The sequence below is a fragment of the Lactuca virosa genome, chromosome 7 (assembly GCF_052849685.1).
Source record: "Lactuca virosa cultivar CGN04683 chromosome 7, Lactuca_virosa_CGN04683_v6, whole genome shotgun sequence".
In the NCBI taxonomy this organism is placed as follows: Eukaryota; Viridiplantae; Streptophyta; class Magnoliopsida; order Asterales; family Asteraceae; genus Lactuca; species Lactuca virosa.
In genome coordinates, this window is record NC_136432.1 from 140485623 (window position 1) to 140506608 (window position 20986).

Here is a 20986-nt window from a genome sequence, read left to right on the forward strand (position 1 = left end):
AGCATGATAATTATTGTTAGTGTTGCAAGTTAGCAATGTTAATTATAGAAAACAAAAGTTTCAATTCGTGAGGCTGCAGGGATTGAAAAAGTTGTTTTGCTATAATTAAGGGAGAGGATATACTTCATTTCAGTTCTAAAGGCTTAGATTGAGACCTTAATCATCTTTAGTCAAGAATATATATATATATGAATTTCATGTTGGATTGGTTCAACTTAAGGAAATACTATATATTGCGTTCTCAAAATTCGATTATGATTACGGCATCCCTCTTCATAGTCAAATTTTGAAAACATGGCAAATAAAAATATTGTAGCAAAAGACTGGTCTAGAATCATGTCTTTATGTGAGACATCATGAATCGTGTAGCATGTGCTTTGGGTACATGATCGATTGCATGTGCTATAATATTTGTCATTTCTAAATTTTTCCAAATGCCCAGAGGCATTAAGAAGGGAAAATGTCTAGAATTGGATATGACTAAAATGATTAAGCAATTGTCGAGGACAATCTGAGGTTTACCAAAGATTGGTTGCTCAGGGACAGTTGGAAGTATAGTGCTAATTTTGGAAGGACCATATTGACATATTCTGAAAAGAGGCATCTCTTATTCAGAAGTGATAGTCAAAATGAGAATATGGAGTTGTCTCCATAGGTGGAAGTTATCTGTGTAAGATTAGAAAACATAATGCAAGAAGCATGTCCAAAGCAATGTACTTTGAATATGAGACTTAGTTTCCATGGAGTTGATCTCCATTGGAATACCTTATAATGACTGTTGGCAAGTCTTTGTGACTTTGTACATATTCATTACAGGAGGGTCAGTGCATATAAGTTTAACATCTAAACAGATTTCGATAAATGATAGGAATTTGAAATTCTCACATTTTTCGATAAGGATTTGGGAGTGTGAAATTAGAATCATTGAAATTATGTTCAATTGGTTTATTTCACAAAGTAAGGATCATAGACAAACATAGAGTGCATAGTTGGTGTATGGCAAAACTATTGTTTAAGAAAAACATAGTGTACATGCTTGGAGCATGGGACAACTAGTGTTTTTAATTCAAGTATAAAGTTGATAAAACCGAAACAATGAATAATGAGTAATCAGTATGGTGATAAATAAAAGTGTTTATTTATATTCATAGGGTTTGATACCATATTTGATTCATTTATTCTTGTGTTTCACTTTGCATGTTTTGACTTCCAGAATAACTAAGTCGCTCTTCCTGAATGATTAAGTTATTCAAACCATCCACAATCGGTCATATGTTGGAAGTAGATATGAATCAAGACTGTCATGGGTTGGTTTGTAGAGGTTCAAGTTGGTGGACAAAGTGGTGCTACAACACTCATGAGTGCTCATAAGTTCTGAGTATTGGATTCAACCCGCGCTCATTTGAATCACTTCATGGATTTTATCACGAGTGATCATGAGACGATAATATCTTATATTCTTCAAACATAGAGATATGAGTTGTTACTATGAGTTGGTTATACATTGATTGCACGAAAATGCATTTGGTAACTCGATGTTATAAAACGTGCCTTTGTTTATGATTCAACAAGTAGTAGAACAAGCCATATGAGTCGAAGTTTATCCATTCCTTCTACCTTCGGGATAAAAGCGATATCTGTGGGCCCCTCGATGATTTAGCGATGACACATGTGAGTGCTTGGCCAAGCCAGGACTGATTTGATTTGTTCAATCAGTCAGTCATCATAAATCGAAAATCGGGAAACAACAAATGGACAGAGAGAATGATTATAATCCATGTCTCAGTCCATATGATATCTAGAATGGAGGAATATATGATCCCTTATCTAATGGACAAGTAATTGACAAGGTCAGAGTTCGACAGCGGCTTTAAGAGCTACGATTGCCAGTTAGGTTTTGAAGTCATACTCAATAATAGTTTTTGACTTATCCAAGTGGGAGACTGTTGGATTAATGTCTAAGTCCATAACTACATTTGGTATGTACTTGACCCGACCCGGCATGGTCCATTTGGGTTGCACTTCACCGACACAATTTATATGGATAGTCTTTTGAGAATAGTATATTTATGATTTATATTAATATATTATAAGTTCTAATATATTAATATGGAATCATATTATTTAATTAGTATTGATCAAGAATTAATTTAGAATTAATTAATTGATAAAAAAGAACTAATTAAATATGGACTCTTATATATATGGAATGGGCCAAGTTCATTTAGGTTGGGCTAAACTTTCATGGATGGTCCATGGAGCTTTTAACCCATGGATCCTATGTAAATGAAAGGTCATGGGTATTAGGGTTTACATGGATGTAACCCTAATCCTCCATAATATATAAAGGGGTCCTTGGCTCACAAAATTGGCACAAGTGTGTGAAAATAAGAGTGGGCCGATTTTAGTGTGCATACATATTCTCTCAAGTTCTTCCAAGGTGTTTTGGTGATTTGTGATTCCATTTGAGGCTTCCACACTATTGGGGCTAAGCTCTTAAAGCTTGAAGACATCAAGCTACATCAAAAGGTATGTCATCTAACTAGAACTTTGTAGTATAGGTGCTTCATAATATGCTAGTTAGGATGAAACCTTGGAATAGTTAATATTTGCATGTATAATAGAGAAAACATAGATCCAAGGTTTATAGGGTTGCATGTACACCATAGGAGTGTTAGAATGCTCAAAACCCAACAGTTTTTCCAATGTCATCACATAGGTTTTGTATGTGGCATATTACAAAAAATTTGCCAAACAAGGTGAACATTTTTTTTAATAATCAAAATACTATTAATAGGTTTATATTGTTAATACATATCTTTCTTTTAGAGTATAATTCAGCCAGAATAATAGATCTACCAGTATTATACTAAATTTCTATAATGTAATTCTGATAGAATCATTGAACATAATTCTAGCAGAATTCATTTTTTTGATATTCATCTCCTTTATACGACGTACACCAACATTTTATATTTTACTAAAATGGCTTTTATGTATTTTTTTATTCAGATAACATCCCAACTAGCCACAAAATCAGCTTTTCGAAGCGTTTTCACTCTATAATTTGGAATTCTAAGCTGGAACCACATGATTTTGATAACACATGGCAATCTTGTTTAAATAAGTTTAACATTTCAAATAAAAAGTGGATGCAAGAGATGTATGGGTTACGGAGACGTTGGGTACCTGCATTTTTCAAGGACATACCGATGTCTGGTCTTATGAGAACTGCATCATTGTCTGAAGGCCAAAATTGGTCGTTTCAGAACACCTTTACTGGTTCTTATCTTTTAATGTTTATGATGACATTTGAGGGTGTTATGGAACGTCAAAGACGTAATCAATTCGTCAATGACTTTAACACTGCTACAACAGTTCCTAGATTCATCACATCTAGTCCAATTGAACCACATGCTTCAAAGGTCTACACTCGTAAAATATTTTATCAGGTTCAGAAAGAGATTTCAGATTCTGATAATACTTGTTTCCAAATGAGTGTTACTTCTTGCAATGGTGTTGACACTATTATTGTATTGGAGAAGCAAAAGAACCTAAGCACAATGCAACCATCAAGTCCTGTTGTTGATGATAAACTTGAGGAATATCATTATTATTGTCTTGTAAAGGATACCTAATACACGGTATGTTATTACTTCAGTATATAATCATTTCTTTTTAATCACATAATAAGACTTTCTAACAAATACTCATATACTATCATACATATTCCAGGTTACACACTCAAAAATAGAGGGGTCATACAAGTGTACCTGCATGCATTTTGAACATGTCGCTCTTTTATGTAGGAACATATTCTGTGTGTTTAAGTTCTACAGTATTGAACAGATTCCTGAAGAATACATTATGAGACGTTGGCGTCGGGTTGTTATTCCAACAGAATTGCTTAAGAGGCGTTTCTCTAATTCTTTGGTTGGCTCAAATGCTAACATGACTGCTATTGAATTTTTTTCAAATGTAGACCGTTGCGTTTCATTTTTGAGACGTGATGCAACAAAATTAAAGTCATACCTTGAAGAGCTGAATAAGCTGAAGAAAATATTTGTAGATGATTGTCTAGCCCCTGAGATGCCATCAAGAGAATTATTCTACAACCATATTATAGGTGTAGAATTAACTAATGATGTGCCCGATATTGAGAATCCATCGGATATTAGTAATAAGGGAACTGACAGTCGTGGTAAGAGATTAAAATCAAAAAAAGAAATGTTCGAAAAAGTAAGTTTGAAGCCTAAGCGAAAGTATGCTTTATGTAAACAGATGGCTAACCATGATAAACAAAATCGTCCTCTTAAAAGCATGGCTAAGTAGTTTGCTTTATATATAGGTTTTTTGAATTGTTATATTACAGTAACATTTTTGTTTCACGTTTAGTAGTGACATTGATTTCAATTTTGCGAGTCTTTGATATAATTATCATATATGGTTATGCACTATTGCACACTTTGTTGTCATTTTTTACCCAAACATATTACACCAACTATTCGATTATGTATAATAATTAATTTCCATAAGAATTTTTATGACCAAAAACACACTATTTGAAAGAACCCCTTTCTATACTTTCATATTTCTGAAAGACCCAAACTTTCATATTTGACAATTTTTATTCTGAAACATGCTACATGCATATGCATAAAACAATATTTTATATTGATAAAACGGTTACAAACTACTGGATACAAACCCACTATCTCATAGTGTTATATAGTACATAACTTCCCAGGATTCTATAGATTTATACATATGGGAGTGCAAAATACAATAGTTTCACACTATTCGAAAATCTTCTATCAATACAGTAGTTTCAAACTATTCAAAAATCTGATACCAGTATATAACTATACTGGATGCTTATCTCCTGCAAATTAGTTAAACATTGAGAGGGGTAAGCGGTGGCGCTTAGTGAGTTCAATAATAGATACAATATAACGTTATGCCATATATATACTGTAATATGCCAGAAGCAAAGAGGAACAAGGAACAACAAAGGCATAATGCGAAAAGCTTTCCATATTAATCAATGAGACATAACAAATTCCATACTTGATATAAAATCAATAAAGTTTCAGCACAAATGGCACAGTAAATACTCAAGAATATCATTTTGCTAGAATATTTAGGCTTTCAGCCTTATCTTAGCATACTACCGAAGCCAAAGTGATGCCTATGTCATACACTTCATGGTCAACGGTTCATACCAATACCCAAGTGATGCTTATGTCATACACTTCAAGTCAGAGGTACAGCCTTGCTATAAAATAGCAGATACAACAACTCGAGATGATAACATGGAAAAGCACATAGCACATATAACACATAACATACAATTGTTCCTATATATTAAACTGACCGAGAAATAACCGGGGGTCAAAATAGTAATTTGGGCAGCACTTCGGCTTTAAATATGATTTTCTTCGTTGAAAACCGGGAGTTTTCTTGAAAACCGGGCTCTGTGAAGGTAGAGCTTCGAAACCGAAAAGATAAATATTTCGGGCTTCTCGGAAATCTCGGGGCGCGTTTCGGGCTTTGGAATAAGTACCGGGGCTTCGGGGGAAGTCGGAATGCAAGAAAATGTTGAAAAGGGGTGAAAAAGGCCAAGTTTTAAACTTCTAACCGGGAGGTCTCGCACCCCTTATATAGGTGCGAGCCTCGGATCCGAAGCGAGGAGAGGAGGGCATGCGACTGCGAGGTTCGGACCAGGTGGCAGCAGGGCGAGGCTTGGACGGACAGGTGCTCGCTTCGCATTGGTCGGATGACGCGGCTTCTGGCTTCGGATCGGGTCGGCTGCTTCGGTCCAATGGGAGGAGGACACGAGGGTCGGATCACGTGTGGCATGCGAGGATCACGTGGCCCTTCGAACATCTGTGCGACACACGTCGCTTCTCGGGCATGCCACGCAGCAGATTCGGACACGTGGCCAACTCCGAGCGAGGGTGACGTGGCAATCACTATTCATGCGAAATTTCTCGAAAAAATGTGCCCAATCTTGTAAAATCCATAACTTTCTCATACAGACTCCGTTTTTGACGTTCTTTATATGTACGCGTAGAGAAAATTATGCTCTACAACTTTCATTTAGACTTCGTCGGAAAATTTTGATTTTATTTTTATATTATTATTTATAACAGACCGGGACTGGTAAATCCGTTAAAAATTCATAACTTCTTCATCCCACGTCCGTTTTCGTCAGACTTTTTACCGTTGTACTACTAATGATGAGACCTTCGATTCACGTTTAGGTTGTGTCGGCTAAAAATCACTCGATCTAAAATTCGAGTTTTTAGCTGTCTACTGCTAAGCTAAAACTTGTAAAAATCATAACTTCCTCATACAAAGTCAGATTTTGGCGTTCTTTTTATCAAACTTCTCGGTTTAACGAATACTACGACTTTCATTTAGATCACTAAGGCTAAAAAGTAGTTTATCAAAAACTCACTTTTTACGTCATTCGGCACTGTGCCGGTTTTATCGCGGTTCTTCGATTGGTCATAACTTCTTCGTTATAACTCGGATTTCGACGAGGTTTTCGCCTACGTGTTTCTAACGAGATTATCTACAAATTTCAATAATAAAATTTTACTTATTTCAAATTTTATATTTTCGCTAAATTTCACTATTTAGCTTTTAATTGGAATCTCATAAGACTTCCAATAGTTTATGAGTGATTCTAAACATAGTCTTATCTTATTTCTAGTGAAAAGTATCTGCTAGAACTCAATACTCAATATCATATAATATTTCATAATATTATTTATATAAAACACGATCTCAAAACGTGTATGTTACATTATTTCCCAAACATTTTTTCAACACCACAGTAAAATATCTAAATACAATTTAACTTTACTCCATTTATGTCAATTCTTTCAGAACAATGTAATATCAGAACTTAACATTTCATAACATAATTTTATATTTGTTTGAAATTATATTCATTCTTTTAGAACACTGGCAAACCATTTGGATATTTTACAATTTTAAGACCCTGTAAAAACACTACTACATAACACACAAACATAATCTCTATTTTTTTCATTATAGAAATATTGAATTATAAACTTTGCTCAAACATTAAAGAACATAATCTTTAAACATTCCAACACTTTATTCCAGTTATTTCATTATTTCAGAAATTGGTGGAATCATAATTTCATCAATTCATAAACACAATTTATGTGTATTATAACTATTGTCAATTTTCCATAACAAAGGCATATCATAATTAAATACTTGCAAACCATAACTTACATGTATAATAACAACCATCTTTTAACTCAATCATTATTGCTAACATTATGTCAAAACATGAACTTCAAACATTTTAAACTTCAACACATTACTTACTTTCACAATTTTCATATCCATAAACACATTCCAAAATAATTCACATTCTAACGCTTCCCAAACAAAGACAACTAGAACAAACATCATTCACATTCTAATGTTTTCCAAACAAAGACAACTAGAACAAAATAAAACATCCTAACATAAGTCTTCCAACAGTTCCCAAACAAAGATAGCTACACCAAAATAAAACATGTTACCATAAGTCTTTTAACACAAACCATTCTACCATGATTAATTAATCAAAACAAAATGTCTATCTTAAAAACGACGCCTTCCACGTCTCTGATTCTCCCTACTTTCCTTCACTTCATTCATCAGAACCATTTTTCTCCAATGGATCAAGCCTGTCATATGCTTATGCATCTCTCTCCAACATACTTTTATACTTGTTGTAGTCGGATTTCATAAGTTTTGCCATGTATCTGATTCTTAAATTATTTAAAGCAAGCACATCACTTTGTTTTTTACCTGTACAACCACAATCCCAACGCCCTTCACTTTCCCCCATATATGACTCAATATGCCTCATAAGATACACTCCACAGTCTGATCCTTCTCTTTCTACTTTCCATGTGAATTTCATTACACGAGCTTTAATTTTGTTGAAAGCTGTTGATTTTTGGAAATTCTCTGTTTTTAAGTAGTTCCCAAGCAATTTTTTCTGAAATACAATACAATCCATATATTAAAATTCTTTTTTAACAATACAAAATTCAAGTTATATAAAAATTCTAAAATGTAATTCTAAATCTTACCACAAGAATTGGTTTCCTTCCATATATATCTTCAACAGTACCTGTTCGGTTGACATGGTCTATAATGTAGTAGGTTGGTACCTTAGATCAAATCATATTAAATAATATTTACTCTTATCAACTACTGGAAATAAAACCTGGTATACAACAGAATTTATACCAATAAGCTACATTTGTATAATAAATATGGAAGTTATAAAACACAATTATTAATCAAATTACCAGTCCAACATCCTTGAGACTTTGCTTTATTGGTAGACTTCTAATGTGGAGTTTCAACATCGAATCAAATAATGACTGGGTTCTATCGTATGCAACCGATGTATCCAGTATCTCATCTGCCTGTTTACATAAATGAAACAATCAACAAAACACATATTATTATTTAGTAAAAAACTTAAATTGAGTACGTACCAAAAAATTTGTATCAAAGAAAACTCTAGCAACTGATCCTTCATCCCTTAGTTCCTCTATTCTGTTGAGTAGTGATGTCCAACAGTCAATGATTATAGCATGTGTAAACGTGTTGCTTTTAAAATGATATGCAAATCCTTGATGCAATACATGACCGCTCCCAATGTTCCATATCTCTTCCCTGCTCAACAATTTTAATCTAATCAATGTCACATCCATGTTTCAAAAGCAAACCACTAATATAGATTATTTCAATTACCCATAATCTCTTTTTGATGCAAAAACTGAATTGTATAATGCCATCTCATCCTTCTTCACCTTGTCACCCATTCGAACAATCCTTTCAACAAACGGTGATTTTCCATATACATGTAACTTTTGCCCTCTTTTCGCCCTTTCTCCATTGTCATCATCTTCCACAGCTATTTCAACTGTTTCCAATATTTATTTTCCTCTTTTCTTTTCCTTTCTATAACTGTTCAACATAGCATCATCTATCATTTTAATTGTTGTTTCCAACACTTCAGGATGCTCCAAGAATTATGAACAGGTTAGATTGTCTGTATTATCAACCTTTTCCACATTAGGCGTACTGAAACCTCCACCATCATCCTTTTTATCCCCATAAACTACCAATCCACTAACTGGAGAGAATCCACCTTCATTACCACCATCGGCCTCTCCTTTGTTACTATCAGCATCAAAACCATGTTCATTATCTTTCATTCCTCCACTATCTGCATTCTTCACTTCGTTGAACAATTCTTTGTTTTTTTCATACCACTCCATCAACAGCAATCTTCTGGGAATTTTTCCATTCCACCTTTCAAATCCATTTCAATATTCTTCTTTTCGGACAAGATTATTCCATAGCTATGCTCGATAACAGCCACGTAAGCCTGTAAATGGTATATCAACTTATAAGTACTAAAATTCTGATAGAATTAGATGTTCAACATAATAACTGTTTCAATTAATTTAAGCTTTTAACTAAACAGTTTAAATCTACTTTACAGGAAATTCTGTTAGAATTTATATCTTACCTCCTCATCCCCATAGTCTCTCTTCAGCTCATCCAACATTTCATCTTCATCCATCATTTCATCATCAACATCAACATTTTCAGAGTCTTCCTGTAGTTGCCTTCCAAACCCTCCAACACTAATCTCCAACTTCTCTATTTTTTCAAGAACATCACACGTAACATGTCTGACAAACGGTAACCTTTTCATTATCTTGACGCCTGAGAAATTCATGTTATACACATACACCAGCTACATAAAAAAATGTACAATGGTTAGTGTTGGAGGTACATATTTCATTGTAAATTAAAGTATATATCTATTCGAGACAACAAGAGTACCGTAAAAACGAGTATAGGTCCGCTGTAATAGCATGTCTTATCATCCCTTTTCCACAGCTGTTTTCTGCTCACCAAACAATCTAGAATATACTTACACCAATCAATTTTCGAGAAGTCTTTTACCAACACCAACTTATTAACAACATTTATTTGATTTGTACCACTCAAAGTTGATTCCACAAATGTGTTAATGAAAAGGGTAAGGAAATTCAGCCTAAACATAAGATTGTCTTGCTTTGTGTTTTTTATCCTTTTAAGGTATTCTTCACCATTAAACTCTTTTTTCTCATATTGACTTTTCCATTCTTGCAGAACTTCATGATCTTTGTCACAACTAGTCATGTTCAAGAAGTCTTCCCCTTCATTTGGTAACCCCAACATGTCATGCACTGTCTCTTTTGTAATTTTAATCACCATATTCTCTAGAACTAGACGGTTACTCTGTGGATCATAGTGATCTAAGAGATAGTAGTTAAGTAACCCCGGAGTAGTGTCCATATCAATATTCAGAAGTGAACCAAAACCCATAGACACAATCCCATTTTTCTGTGCAGGGGACATTACTTTCACAGCTGCACTAACCCTTCCAGGAGTCATCCTAGTTGCAAGTCTTCTATAACCTTCTGGATGCTCCTTGCTTACTTTTCTAACCTTGCCCTCCATCTTTTTGATTTTAACATTCTCATGTTCTATTTTTCCCTTCTTTCTCTTTTGAGATTTCTTTGACTTTGGATCATTCACTACATTTTTTCTGTTAACAACATCTTCCTTATCTTCCACATCCATACCAATGTCTACCTTTTCATTGTTTCTCTTTGACCCACTCACACTCTCCATAAGTAATTCATTTAAACTTCTTGGTTTTTTTCTTTCAGCCCTTGCTTCTACTGAATTCTTATTATCCTTATCAGGTGTCGTTCTCGCAGAATCCTTCCTTTTCACCCTTTTTACACTTGTACTACCGATACGTATTGTCTCCTGTTTTTCTTTTTTTACCACCTGTTGAATGACATAAACATAATTACTCATGCTCTACTCATTTCCATTACACAAACATTATTAATAACCCATTAACACTAATTTAAAAATATATTAGAAATTTTATAAATAAGTTTCTTATAATATTTAATTTTATACCAATTATAATAGACTTATAATTTGTATACAATTACAAGTTCTACTAGAACTACTATAGAAAATTTAATTTTACACTAGCTATATCAGAATTATATATTATAAATCAGTAATTAAAAACATTAAAAAAATAACTTACCTGAATTTCCAGATTCTACATTCTTCTTTCCATGTTCTGATCTTGATGTTTTTTTCTTTGCTCCTTTGTTTTACTTGATCTAGCAATATTTATATGAATCGGTTCACATTCTACACCTTCTGCTTCATCTAGTAAGAAATAAACATTTTGGCTATCAACATGTTCTAAAATTATTGTTATTATTTTTCATGAACCAAAAAAAAAAGACTACCTTCAGGTTGAGAAATGATATTCTCTTTCACGGGTGTTGATTTGGTACAATATTTCCTTCTCACATTTTTTTGGCTTGAAGTATCAACATTAATTGGCTCCTGCTCAGGTTCTGCAACAACTAATGAATCAAATGATTACATTTCATTAGTAACATTTTTCAAGATAATCAGTCATACTTCAATCCGTATAACCGCTATCTATATTTATTATGTCTTCATTCTATAAGAATGAAATACATGTTCATACACTGACTCTTTTAGAATTAAATTCAAATACTAATTACAAATAAAGTAAACCCCACAAAATCACAAGAATAACAAAAAAAAACTAACTCATAATAAAAAAAAATACAAACTAAACAACAATATCATCCCCTATAGTCACAGAACATCAAGAACATAAAAGATTTTGGCAAGGTTTAAAAAAACTAACTCAATATACTAAAAAAATACAAAAGCAAAACAACACTATCAACCCCTAAACTCACACAACAACACCCACATACAAGAATTTAAGTGTTTTGATTCTAACAGAATGCAATACATAGTAAATTTGACATACAACCATGCATTCTAATAGAATAGAAACTCAAATACTTCTAATAGAATCGACAACAGAATAAAAAAAATTACTTTCTATTCTTTAAAAACACATAACAAAAACAACAATATCATCCCGTATAGTCACAGAACATCAAGAACATACAAGATTTTGTTAAGGTTTAAAAAAACTAACTCAATGTACTAAAAAAATACAAAAGCAAAACAACACTATCAACCCCCTACACTCACACAACAACAACCACATACAAGAAATTAAGTATTTTGATTCTTACAGAATGCAATACCTAGTACAGTTGACATACAACCATATATTCTAAAAGACTATCAACTCAAATACTTCTAATAGAATCGACAACAAAATACAAAAAAAAAAAATACTTTCTATTCTTCAAAAACTCATAACAAAAACAACAATCACATCCCCTATTTCTACAGAACAACAGTCATATACCCTAAAATTCCAAGATTTTAACATATTTTTATTATCCGATTTGAGAAAACCCTAATAAAAAAATACCTCTTTTTTCCACTTTTTCGGTCTACTTTACTTAATACAACTTCAAAAACACATGTAAACACTACATTGTTCAAACATTCAAACAGAATGTTATGGATTCAAACGATAAGATTAAAAAAAGAAAAAAAAATTACCTATAGGCGGAGTAACGAAATCATCATTGTCTTCATCTAGATTCAACACCTTGTACTCCTCATTATAATCCAATTTTTTTCCTTTGAATGATCACAATGCAACTTCTGTAAACAACTCTTCGAGAATCGATGAGTATATATAAAAACGACAACAAAATCTACCGTTTTGTTGGTTGATTATATAAGTTATTCTTTGATTCTGTTTTCCGATACAAAGGGGAGTCGAATCCGGGTGCATTCGATGTTATAGGGATCATGCGGGAAGTTGTGATCAATCGAGTCAGTTACCTATTTTAATGGAGACGACAAATGTACATAAATACCCTTATTCATCCGTTTTGATTAAATGTGAGGCTTTTTTCATTTTTTTTTATCAATTTAATATTAATCATTTTGTATTAAAAATTAAAGATTTGATTGGCCCACATTTAGCCACACATCCATACAATAATTACTTTGAATAGAATAACTTAAGCATATATATATATATATATATATATATATATATATATATATATATATATATATATATATATATATATATATATATATATATATATAGAGTCCGGATCCGGTAAGAACTCCAAAAATGGTGAGGACAATTCTCTACCATCCATTTCATCAATGGCACAAACGTCAAACCTAATACATATGTGTGGTGCGTTCACATGCAAGACACGTCCGTGGTAATTAATATGAACTCAAGGATTTAATCACGTACGACGAACGTTCATGGAACGTCGTTTAAGTGAGTTTTTTTTAATTATTTTAATTTTTTTTTAAATTCAAAAGAAAATTTTTAATATATATATATATATATATATATATATATATATATATATATATATATATATATATATATATTAGGTTATAACCCCTGGAAACCACGGGTAAGAAAGAAAAATAAATATTGACAATTAAAAATGGTAATACAAAATCAAAGATTTATAAAATTTTATCCTTATTTTTACACAAACATAAATGTTTAAATTGCATAATTTTTTTAAAATGAAGATGATACCCAAAATTAATGACGTAGCAAAACAAAAAACAAAATAAACATAAACAACGAATCAATTAACACTTGAATTAGAAAATATAAATGATGCATTATAAAACAATTTGTTGGGTCTTATAATTTATTAAACATACTTGTTGGGTCTTATAATTTATTAAACATAAAATATACATTACAATTTAACAAACATTATTTATTATAGATATATTTTGATATTCAACAAACATTCAACATATTTTCATATTATTGATCATGTATTAAACATAATCAATTTAATAAACAACCATTTGATTTTATTTATTTTAATGTATTCATAAATAATATATGCTTATTATTTTTAATCATTTGATTTCACGTTTTTTGACTAATATTTTCTCATAAAATTTGCTAATCAACCCTATAGCACATTGCCATGAAATCCACCTAGAACTTCTCTGATATCCGCCATACTTCCACCAGGTAAACTAAAATCCTTTTGTTTAATAGGTTAAATGCAAGAAATAGCAATGTACTTTCAATAATTAGTTTATTATAGCATCGTGCATTGAAATGAAATTAAGATGCCATCAAGTAAGTGTTTTATTTAGTGTTTCTTTAGAAGATAGAACTTCGATCTAGGATTACATTTACCTTCACTGTCGATCAACAATTTTCCATAATATAATGATATTATTCGACTAAATTTGAAGTATAAAAAAGAACATTGATTAATGCACACAAATGGTACCTGTTGCTGCAGTATACTCTATACAGTTACAAAAAATATATTAATTTTACCACAAAAGAGCAATGTACTTTTAAAGTTACATTGCTATTTTCTACATATATCCAAAAAAGCTTACACCCCCTCCTTCACAGTCCGCTAATACAATATTTATAGAATTATACGTCAAAGTAAAATGCTTAAGAAAAAAAAGTAAGGAGAAATTTAGAAATAGAAATTATAAAATATTATTTTATAAAATTGGAAGATAAAGGTATATTCGTCAAGCAAAAACATATAAATGGGAAAACAACATCCTACTTACATATCTTTTGAAAGTAGAATATGTTATTTCTGCAAATTTTCCAGGAAAAACGAAAATTAACAAAAAAAAAAACTTAAAACTAACATACACATATGTATATTATCAGAGTTTTTTTATATGAACATATTAATATTTCTCTTTTATCGTCTTCTGTGATGAGCATAATGATAAGGGTATATTGGGGATAAACGAAAATAATAATTTGGTGCGACTAACCTAATGTATTGTACTCAAAGAACATACACATAGAAGGAACAACACAGTTTAAGTTAAGGATGAAAAGGGAAATCGATGTTAGCTGATTTAACAAATATAATATAGTTAATATGCTAATACCATATTAAAATTGGAAGATAATGGTATATTGGTCGGCAAAAATCCTTTAAATGTGAAAACATCCTAACATATATTTGGAAAGTCGAAAGCTATTTTCTGCATATTTTCCAGACAAAAAAAAAAAAACAAAATTTGACTTAAAAATAACTTAAAAATAACACACACAAAACATACACATGTTAATATTATTAGAGTGTTTTTTTAGTGGATATCTTTTTTTAAATAAATATTCCAAATTGATTCAAAGTACAACATCAATAAACATATAATAAAAGTACGATGCTAACAGTTGTAGAAATGGTCCCTATAAATTACAGTTTACAGAAATGTTCCCTGTAAACTGAAAATATATAAATATGGTACATGTACTTAATAATAGTTATAAGAATGGTCCCGTTCAATGATTTATTTTTTAAATATAAAACAACATATAAGGAAAGTAGGATGGTAACAGTTGCAGGAATGGTCCCTACAAATTATAGTTTACAGAAATTGTACTTGTTGCATGTAATTTAGAAAAATTCAGTATATATAGTTAGTACTAAATAACAGTTGCAAGTTTGTATTGGCAAAATTGGTCCTGTAAAGGAGAATGTATGAAAAATACACATGAAAACAAAGTAGGATATTATTAAAATTATTTTACATGAATTCTCCATAAACACAAACACATAAATTTTAGAGGGTGTTTGGGATTGAATATTTAAATGCATTACTTTGTACACAGATACATACAAAGAGAATGTCATAATTGGTTAAAAAGACGATGACAAAATTGCTCCTGTTAACGATCATATAAAAACGATTATACTTCTAAACACATAATAAAATATGCCAAAAAATGTCATTAAACACAATTATATTTACATATTTGCTGTAACATGTTCCATTAATATCGATTATCTCAAACATACTTTTAAAGTACAATATGTACATGTTCCTAATTACTCCAACAACAAATAGATTCAATATATCTCATAGTAATAAACATCTAAGGTATAAATCATTAGATTGGAAATGAATATTTACTTGAAATCTAGGGTTATGCTTCCAAATGTTTGTTTATGTTTCTGACTTCACGTGTCCCCCAAAACCTACAAATATTACATGTATAATTCAGGTTCACATGGAGGTTAGGATTCGAAAAGGATTTTCTTTGGCGTTAGCTATTTTTTTTTGGGGGGGGGGGGGAATAAAAAGTTGACGCAAGAGTTTGCTCTCAGGCAAGGGATGTTCAGCAACAAGCCCATATATCATTTGATTCAAAACATGAAGTTTTGCAATTTTACAAATAAGGAGATGGGTAGAAAAGAGATCAGCGATGGTGATGGGGTTTGTGGAGGTGAAACTAACCTAATATCAAATCCTTTCTCTCTTAGACTCTTGTGAATATCATCGATTCTTGATTTATGTTTCTCTTGGCTTCGGCTCTTCCTATATCTTCCATTCATGATTCCTATTAAATTGGAATCGAAACTTGATAAGATTTAAAATTGAAACCCATAAGAGATTTGAATAAAAAATAGAGTCGGTCAATCAAAACCCTAAAAATCAGAAAACCATTTTAACAAACAAAATGCTTGAATTAAAGAGAAGATATCCATAGGGAGTTAATGGTGATAATAACACACACACACACTTTGGTGAAGGAGATAGATGAACCAGGTATTTACAATGTGGGATTGAAGAAAAAAGTAACAAAACGAAAATGAACAAAAATTGTTTGAATTATAGCAGCAATAAAAGGAGAATCGTACACAATGTCAAGGACTAATTCATGAAACCTAAATAATTAGGTAAAACTAAATCGGAAAACATACCAAATTAACACCAATCTTGCTAATTATCACGAGAATCCCGATAATTTGGGAGTTGATTTCCTCGACTATAGTTAAGAAAGCAGCCGAATTGAAGAGCACTGAAGGAATGGGCAGGGGGTATACAATAGGTGAAAGGCATTTACAGAAATTCATATTGAAAGACTGAGCGGGAAAATAAGCTTGGGGGAGGCGGAACAATTGACACGTGGCAAAATTAGTTTTATTTATTAGATTAGGGGATATATATATATATATATATATATATATATATATACACACACACACTAGGTATTTAGGTTTTTATGTTTTTTTCTTTATTATTTTTGTTAATCTCTTTACTCCATACTTGAAGATTCTTTTGTTTATTTTAGTTTTTATTTTTTTTTAATTATTTTTTTATGTTTTTTAATTTTATTTTGAGTTTTTAAACTAAATTTTGGTTCGAGTTTTTAATTTTTAACAATTTATAAAAGTTTTAATTTATAAAAATATTAAGGATCATAATATTTTCCGTTTATACTATTTTCAAATCATATTGTTTTTAATTTTAGATCAAAATGTTTTGAATTATTGTATTTTGAATCATATCATTTTTGAATAATATAATTTTGGATCATTAATATATTCAACTAAATGAAGTTCTTGTTCAAAAAAAAAATATGGATCATTATATATTTTGAATCATTTAATTTTGAATCATAAAAGATATAACTAAGTTTTATAAAATATTTGAATCTAAATATTTTTAAATCATAACAAATAAAAGATCATAAACAAGTTGCATGAAATGTTTTTTTTGAATCATAAATATTTTGAATCATCACATTTTGTATAATATTACGTTCAACATTTTTTTTAAAAACTGATATTTTCTAAAATTAAAAATAAACACTTCAAAAACTTATTTTTGAAAAATTCTTTTTAAAAAGTCACAAATATAATATGTAGATGTATCCCTTAAATTTTCATTATTTTTGGAGAATTTTTTTCTAGGTTTTTTTATAAATACAAAAAATAAAAATTAAATAAATTCTTTTTCAAATTTTTATGATTGTGTTTATTTTGTAAAGAATTAAATTTTAAGAACTTTGATTTTTTCAGATTTTTTTTCAAAAAATAAAAAAAGTTTTGAACAAAAAACAAAATGGGTGGAAAAAGAACTCACAGGGTGGCAATGGTTGGGGAAGAGAGAGAGAGAGAGAGAGAGAGAGAGAGAGAGAGAGAGAGAGAGAGAGAGAGAGAGAGAGAGAGAGAGAGAGAGAGAGACGTGCGTTTGGTTAGCTTTTTTTTTTTTTTTTTACTTTTTCCTTTTCCATTTTAAACCCGAAACCATTTAACTTTCGCCGGAAATTATCAATATCTCGTACTTAATTACTAAAACGTCATATCATCTCGCGAGGTATTAACGATAAATAAAAGAAAATCTTACGGCAATAATTTCTCCCGGTAGTCCTCACTTATTTTTGAGTCCTTACCCAATCCAACTTATATAAAAATGCATAAAAAAGATACCTAGAGATCACAAAACTTTTTTTTGACATTTTTTATGAAAAAATCGCAGGTTTTAAAGAAATTCGCTGAAAAAAACTTTGAAATTTTTTTTTTAATAAAAAAAAATTGATTTTTTATTTTTTTTTCAGTGAATTTTAATAAAAAGCTGCGATTTTTTATAAAAAAATTCAAAAAAAAAGCTGTGTGATCTCTAAGTATTTTTTTTATGCATTTTTATGATTTTTAGGGTTTTTTTTAGGGTTTTTTGTTTTCCATACAAACTAAACCTATATATATATATATATATATATATATATATATATATATATATATATATATATATATATAGAGAGAGAGAGAGAGAGAGAGAGAGAGAGAGAGAAAAGTTCAACAATGAACTATTTTAAACCATAGAAACAAGAATCAATCTTGGCCGTTAAAAAAATGATCAAGAGCCAAAAAAAATGATGCACATTAAGAGGATGAACGCATATGCACCTGATCATAACAACAAAAAAAACTCATGTTTTTTCGTTTTTATTTTTATTTTTATGATTATTCTTTTATTGGAAAAAAACGAATATACACAAATTCATAATTTTTTTATCATTTTTCCATAGACCTCCGTATTGATATAAAAATGAACTTTTTTTTACAAAAAAACTCTACTTTATTTTGCTATTTTTTTTAATATTTAAACTTATTTTTTATCGAAAAAGTATAATAAATATATTAAAATTCATAATTTTTATGCTCTTTAAATAGACATTGATATGGATGTAAAAAAGTTTAAAATTTAACTCATATTCAAGTAGTGAATGATGAAAACTGTATTATATATACAATTCAAAATTACAGTGTTAATAATAGTAAGTCAGATTCAAATTATGAATCTTTGAAAATTAAATTATATACAGTATAAATTCAAATTGTGAATACATTCACTTTTGAATTTTATAAAATCAATTTTTAAGTAATTAAAACATTAAAATATTATAAAAACTACAACGAAAATATACTTTGATTCAGATGTAAATTTTAATAAATTAATTTTTGAATGATAAAAAATGTTTAAATAGTAACTCAGATTCATATTGTGGATGCCAAAAACAAAATTATATGCAGAACAGATTCATAGTGTAAATCTATTCACAGTGTGAATATGATTCACAGTTTGAATCTGACTTGCAACATGGAAAAAAAAACAAACGTTTTTTTAACATCGATATGAATGTCATTTCATAGAGTACCAAAAATTATGAATTTTGATACATTTATTTTTTTATAAAAAATAAGCGTAAATGTTAAAAAAATAACAAAATGAAGTTGACGTTTTTCGGAAAAATTATTTTTTCTTTTTTTATATATCAATGAGGATGTCTATGGAAAGAGGATAAGAAATTATGAATTTTGGTATGTTCGGCTTTTTTCATAAAAATTAAATGCTAAAAGAAAAGTGGTGGTTTTTATTATGATCGGGTACATGTGCATCTAGCGTTTAAATATACAACCCATTTTTATGCCCTTGATCAATGTTCTTTAACGGTCGAGATTTTTACATTGGTTGTATGTTTTATAATAGTTCCTCATTGAATCTCATATATATATATATATATATATATATATATATATATATATATATATATATATATATATATATATATATATATATATATATATATATATATATATATATATATATAAATAAAGATCAAATGTGAATCATAAGTCTTGTGTGAATGTGTGACCAAATTCTGACCACAAGATTAAAAGAATAAAACGTTATGATCTTAAGGTACGGGTTATTAACATAGACTAGCACGTACCGTATAATTATACTTAATAGAATTACATATAATTTAGGCAAGTAAATAAAATTAATTAATAAAAATTTAACCAAATATAATATTTTATTCAACACACTTGAAATAAATCAGACTTTTTAAGAATACAAATTCATTCAGAAAATACGAACACGTATTTTGATTCTTACATTCTGGATTTTGGTTCTTATATATAAGATCTACTTGAATATATATATATATATATATATATATATATATATATATATATATATATATATATATATATATATATATATTTGCATAACGTATTCGTATTTCGTGAATGAATTTGTATTCTTAAAAAGTCTGATTTATTTCAAGTGTGTTGAATAAAATATTATATTTGGTTAAATTTTTATTAATTAGTTTTATTTAGTTGCCTAAATTATATGTAATTCTATTAAGTATAATTATAGGGTACTGTAACATACAGGTTTTGAAATCGTGTTTTAAGTAAATAATATTATGAAATATTATATGATATTGAGTATTGACTTCTAACAGATAGTTTTTACTAGATATAAGATAAAACTATGTTTAGAATCACTCCCGGAAAATATTGGAAGTCTTATGAAATTCCAATTAAAAGTTAAAATATCGAAATTTAACGAAAATATAAAATTTGAAATAAGTAAAATTTTATTATTGAAAGTTGTAGATAATCTCGTTAGAAACATTTAGGCGAAAACCTCATCGAAATCTGAGTTATAACGAAGAAGTTATGACCAATCGAAGATCCGCGACAAAACCGGCACGGTGCCGAATGACGTAAAAAGTGAGTTTATTATAAACTACTTTTTAGCCTTAGTGATCTAAATGAAAGTCGTAGTATTCGTTAAACCCAGA

The 20986-nt window shown here is 29.9% G+C and overlaps 1 protein-coding gene across 1 annotated transcript; it reads left to right on the forward strand.

The window, feature by feature from the left end:
* The first annotated feature begins 3212 nt into the window (after positions 1-3212).
* LOC145127194 (uncharacterized) lies at positions 3213-4332 on the forward strand. The gene is made up of 2 exons (XM_079062429.1): positions 3213-3623; positions 3736-4332. Exons 1-2 carry the CDS (start codon positions 3213-3215, stop codon positions 4330-4332), a joined length of 1008 nt encoding a protein of 335 aa, XP_078918555.1.
* Positions 4333-20986: the final 16654 nt, after the last annotated feature.

Excerpts from the sequence above, each read along its gene's own strand:
- LOC145127194 (XM_079062429.1), top strand. The coding sequence starts at position 3,213 with ATGTCTGGTCTTATGAGAACTGCATCATTGTCTGAAGGCCAAAATTGG. Across the intron at positions 3,624-3,735 it reads AATATCATTATTATTGTCTT|GTTACACACTCAAAAATAGA; the intron begins GTAAAGGATACC and ends TACATATTCCAG.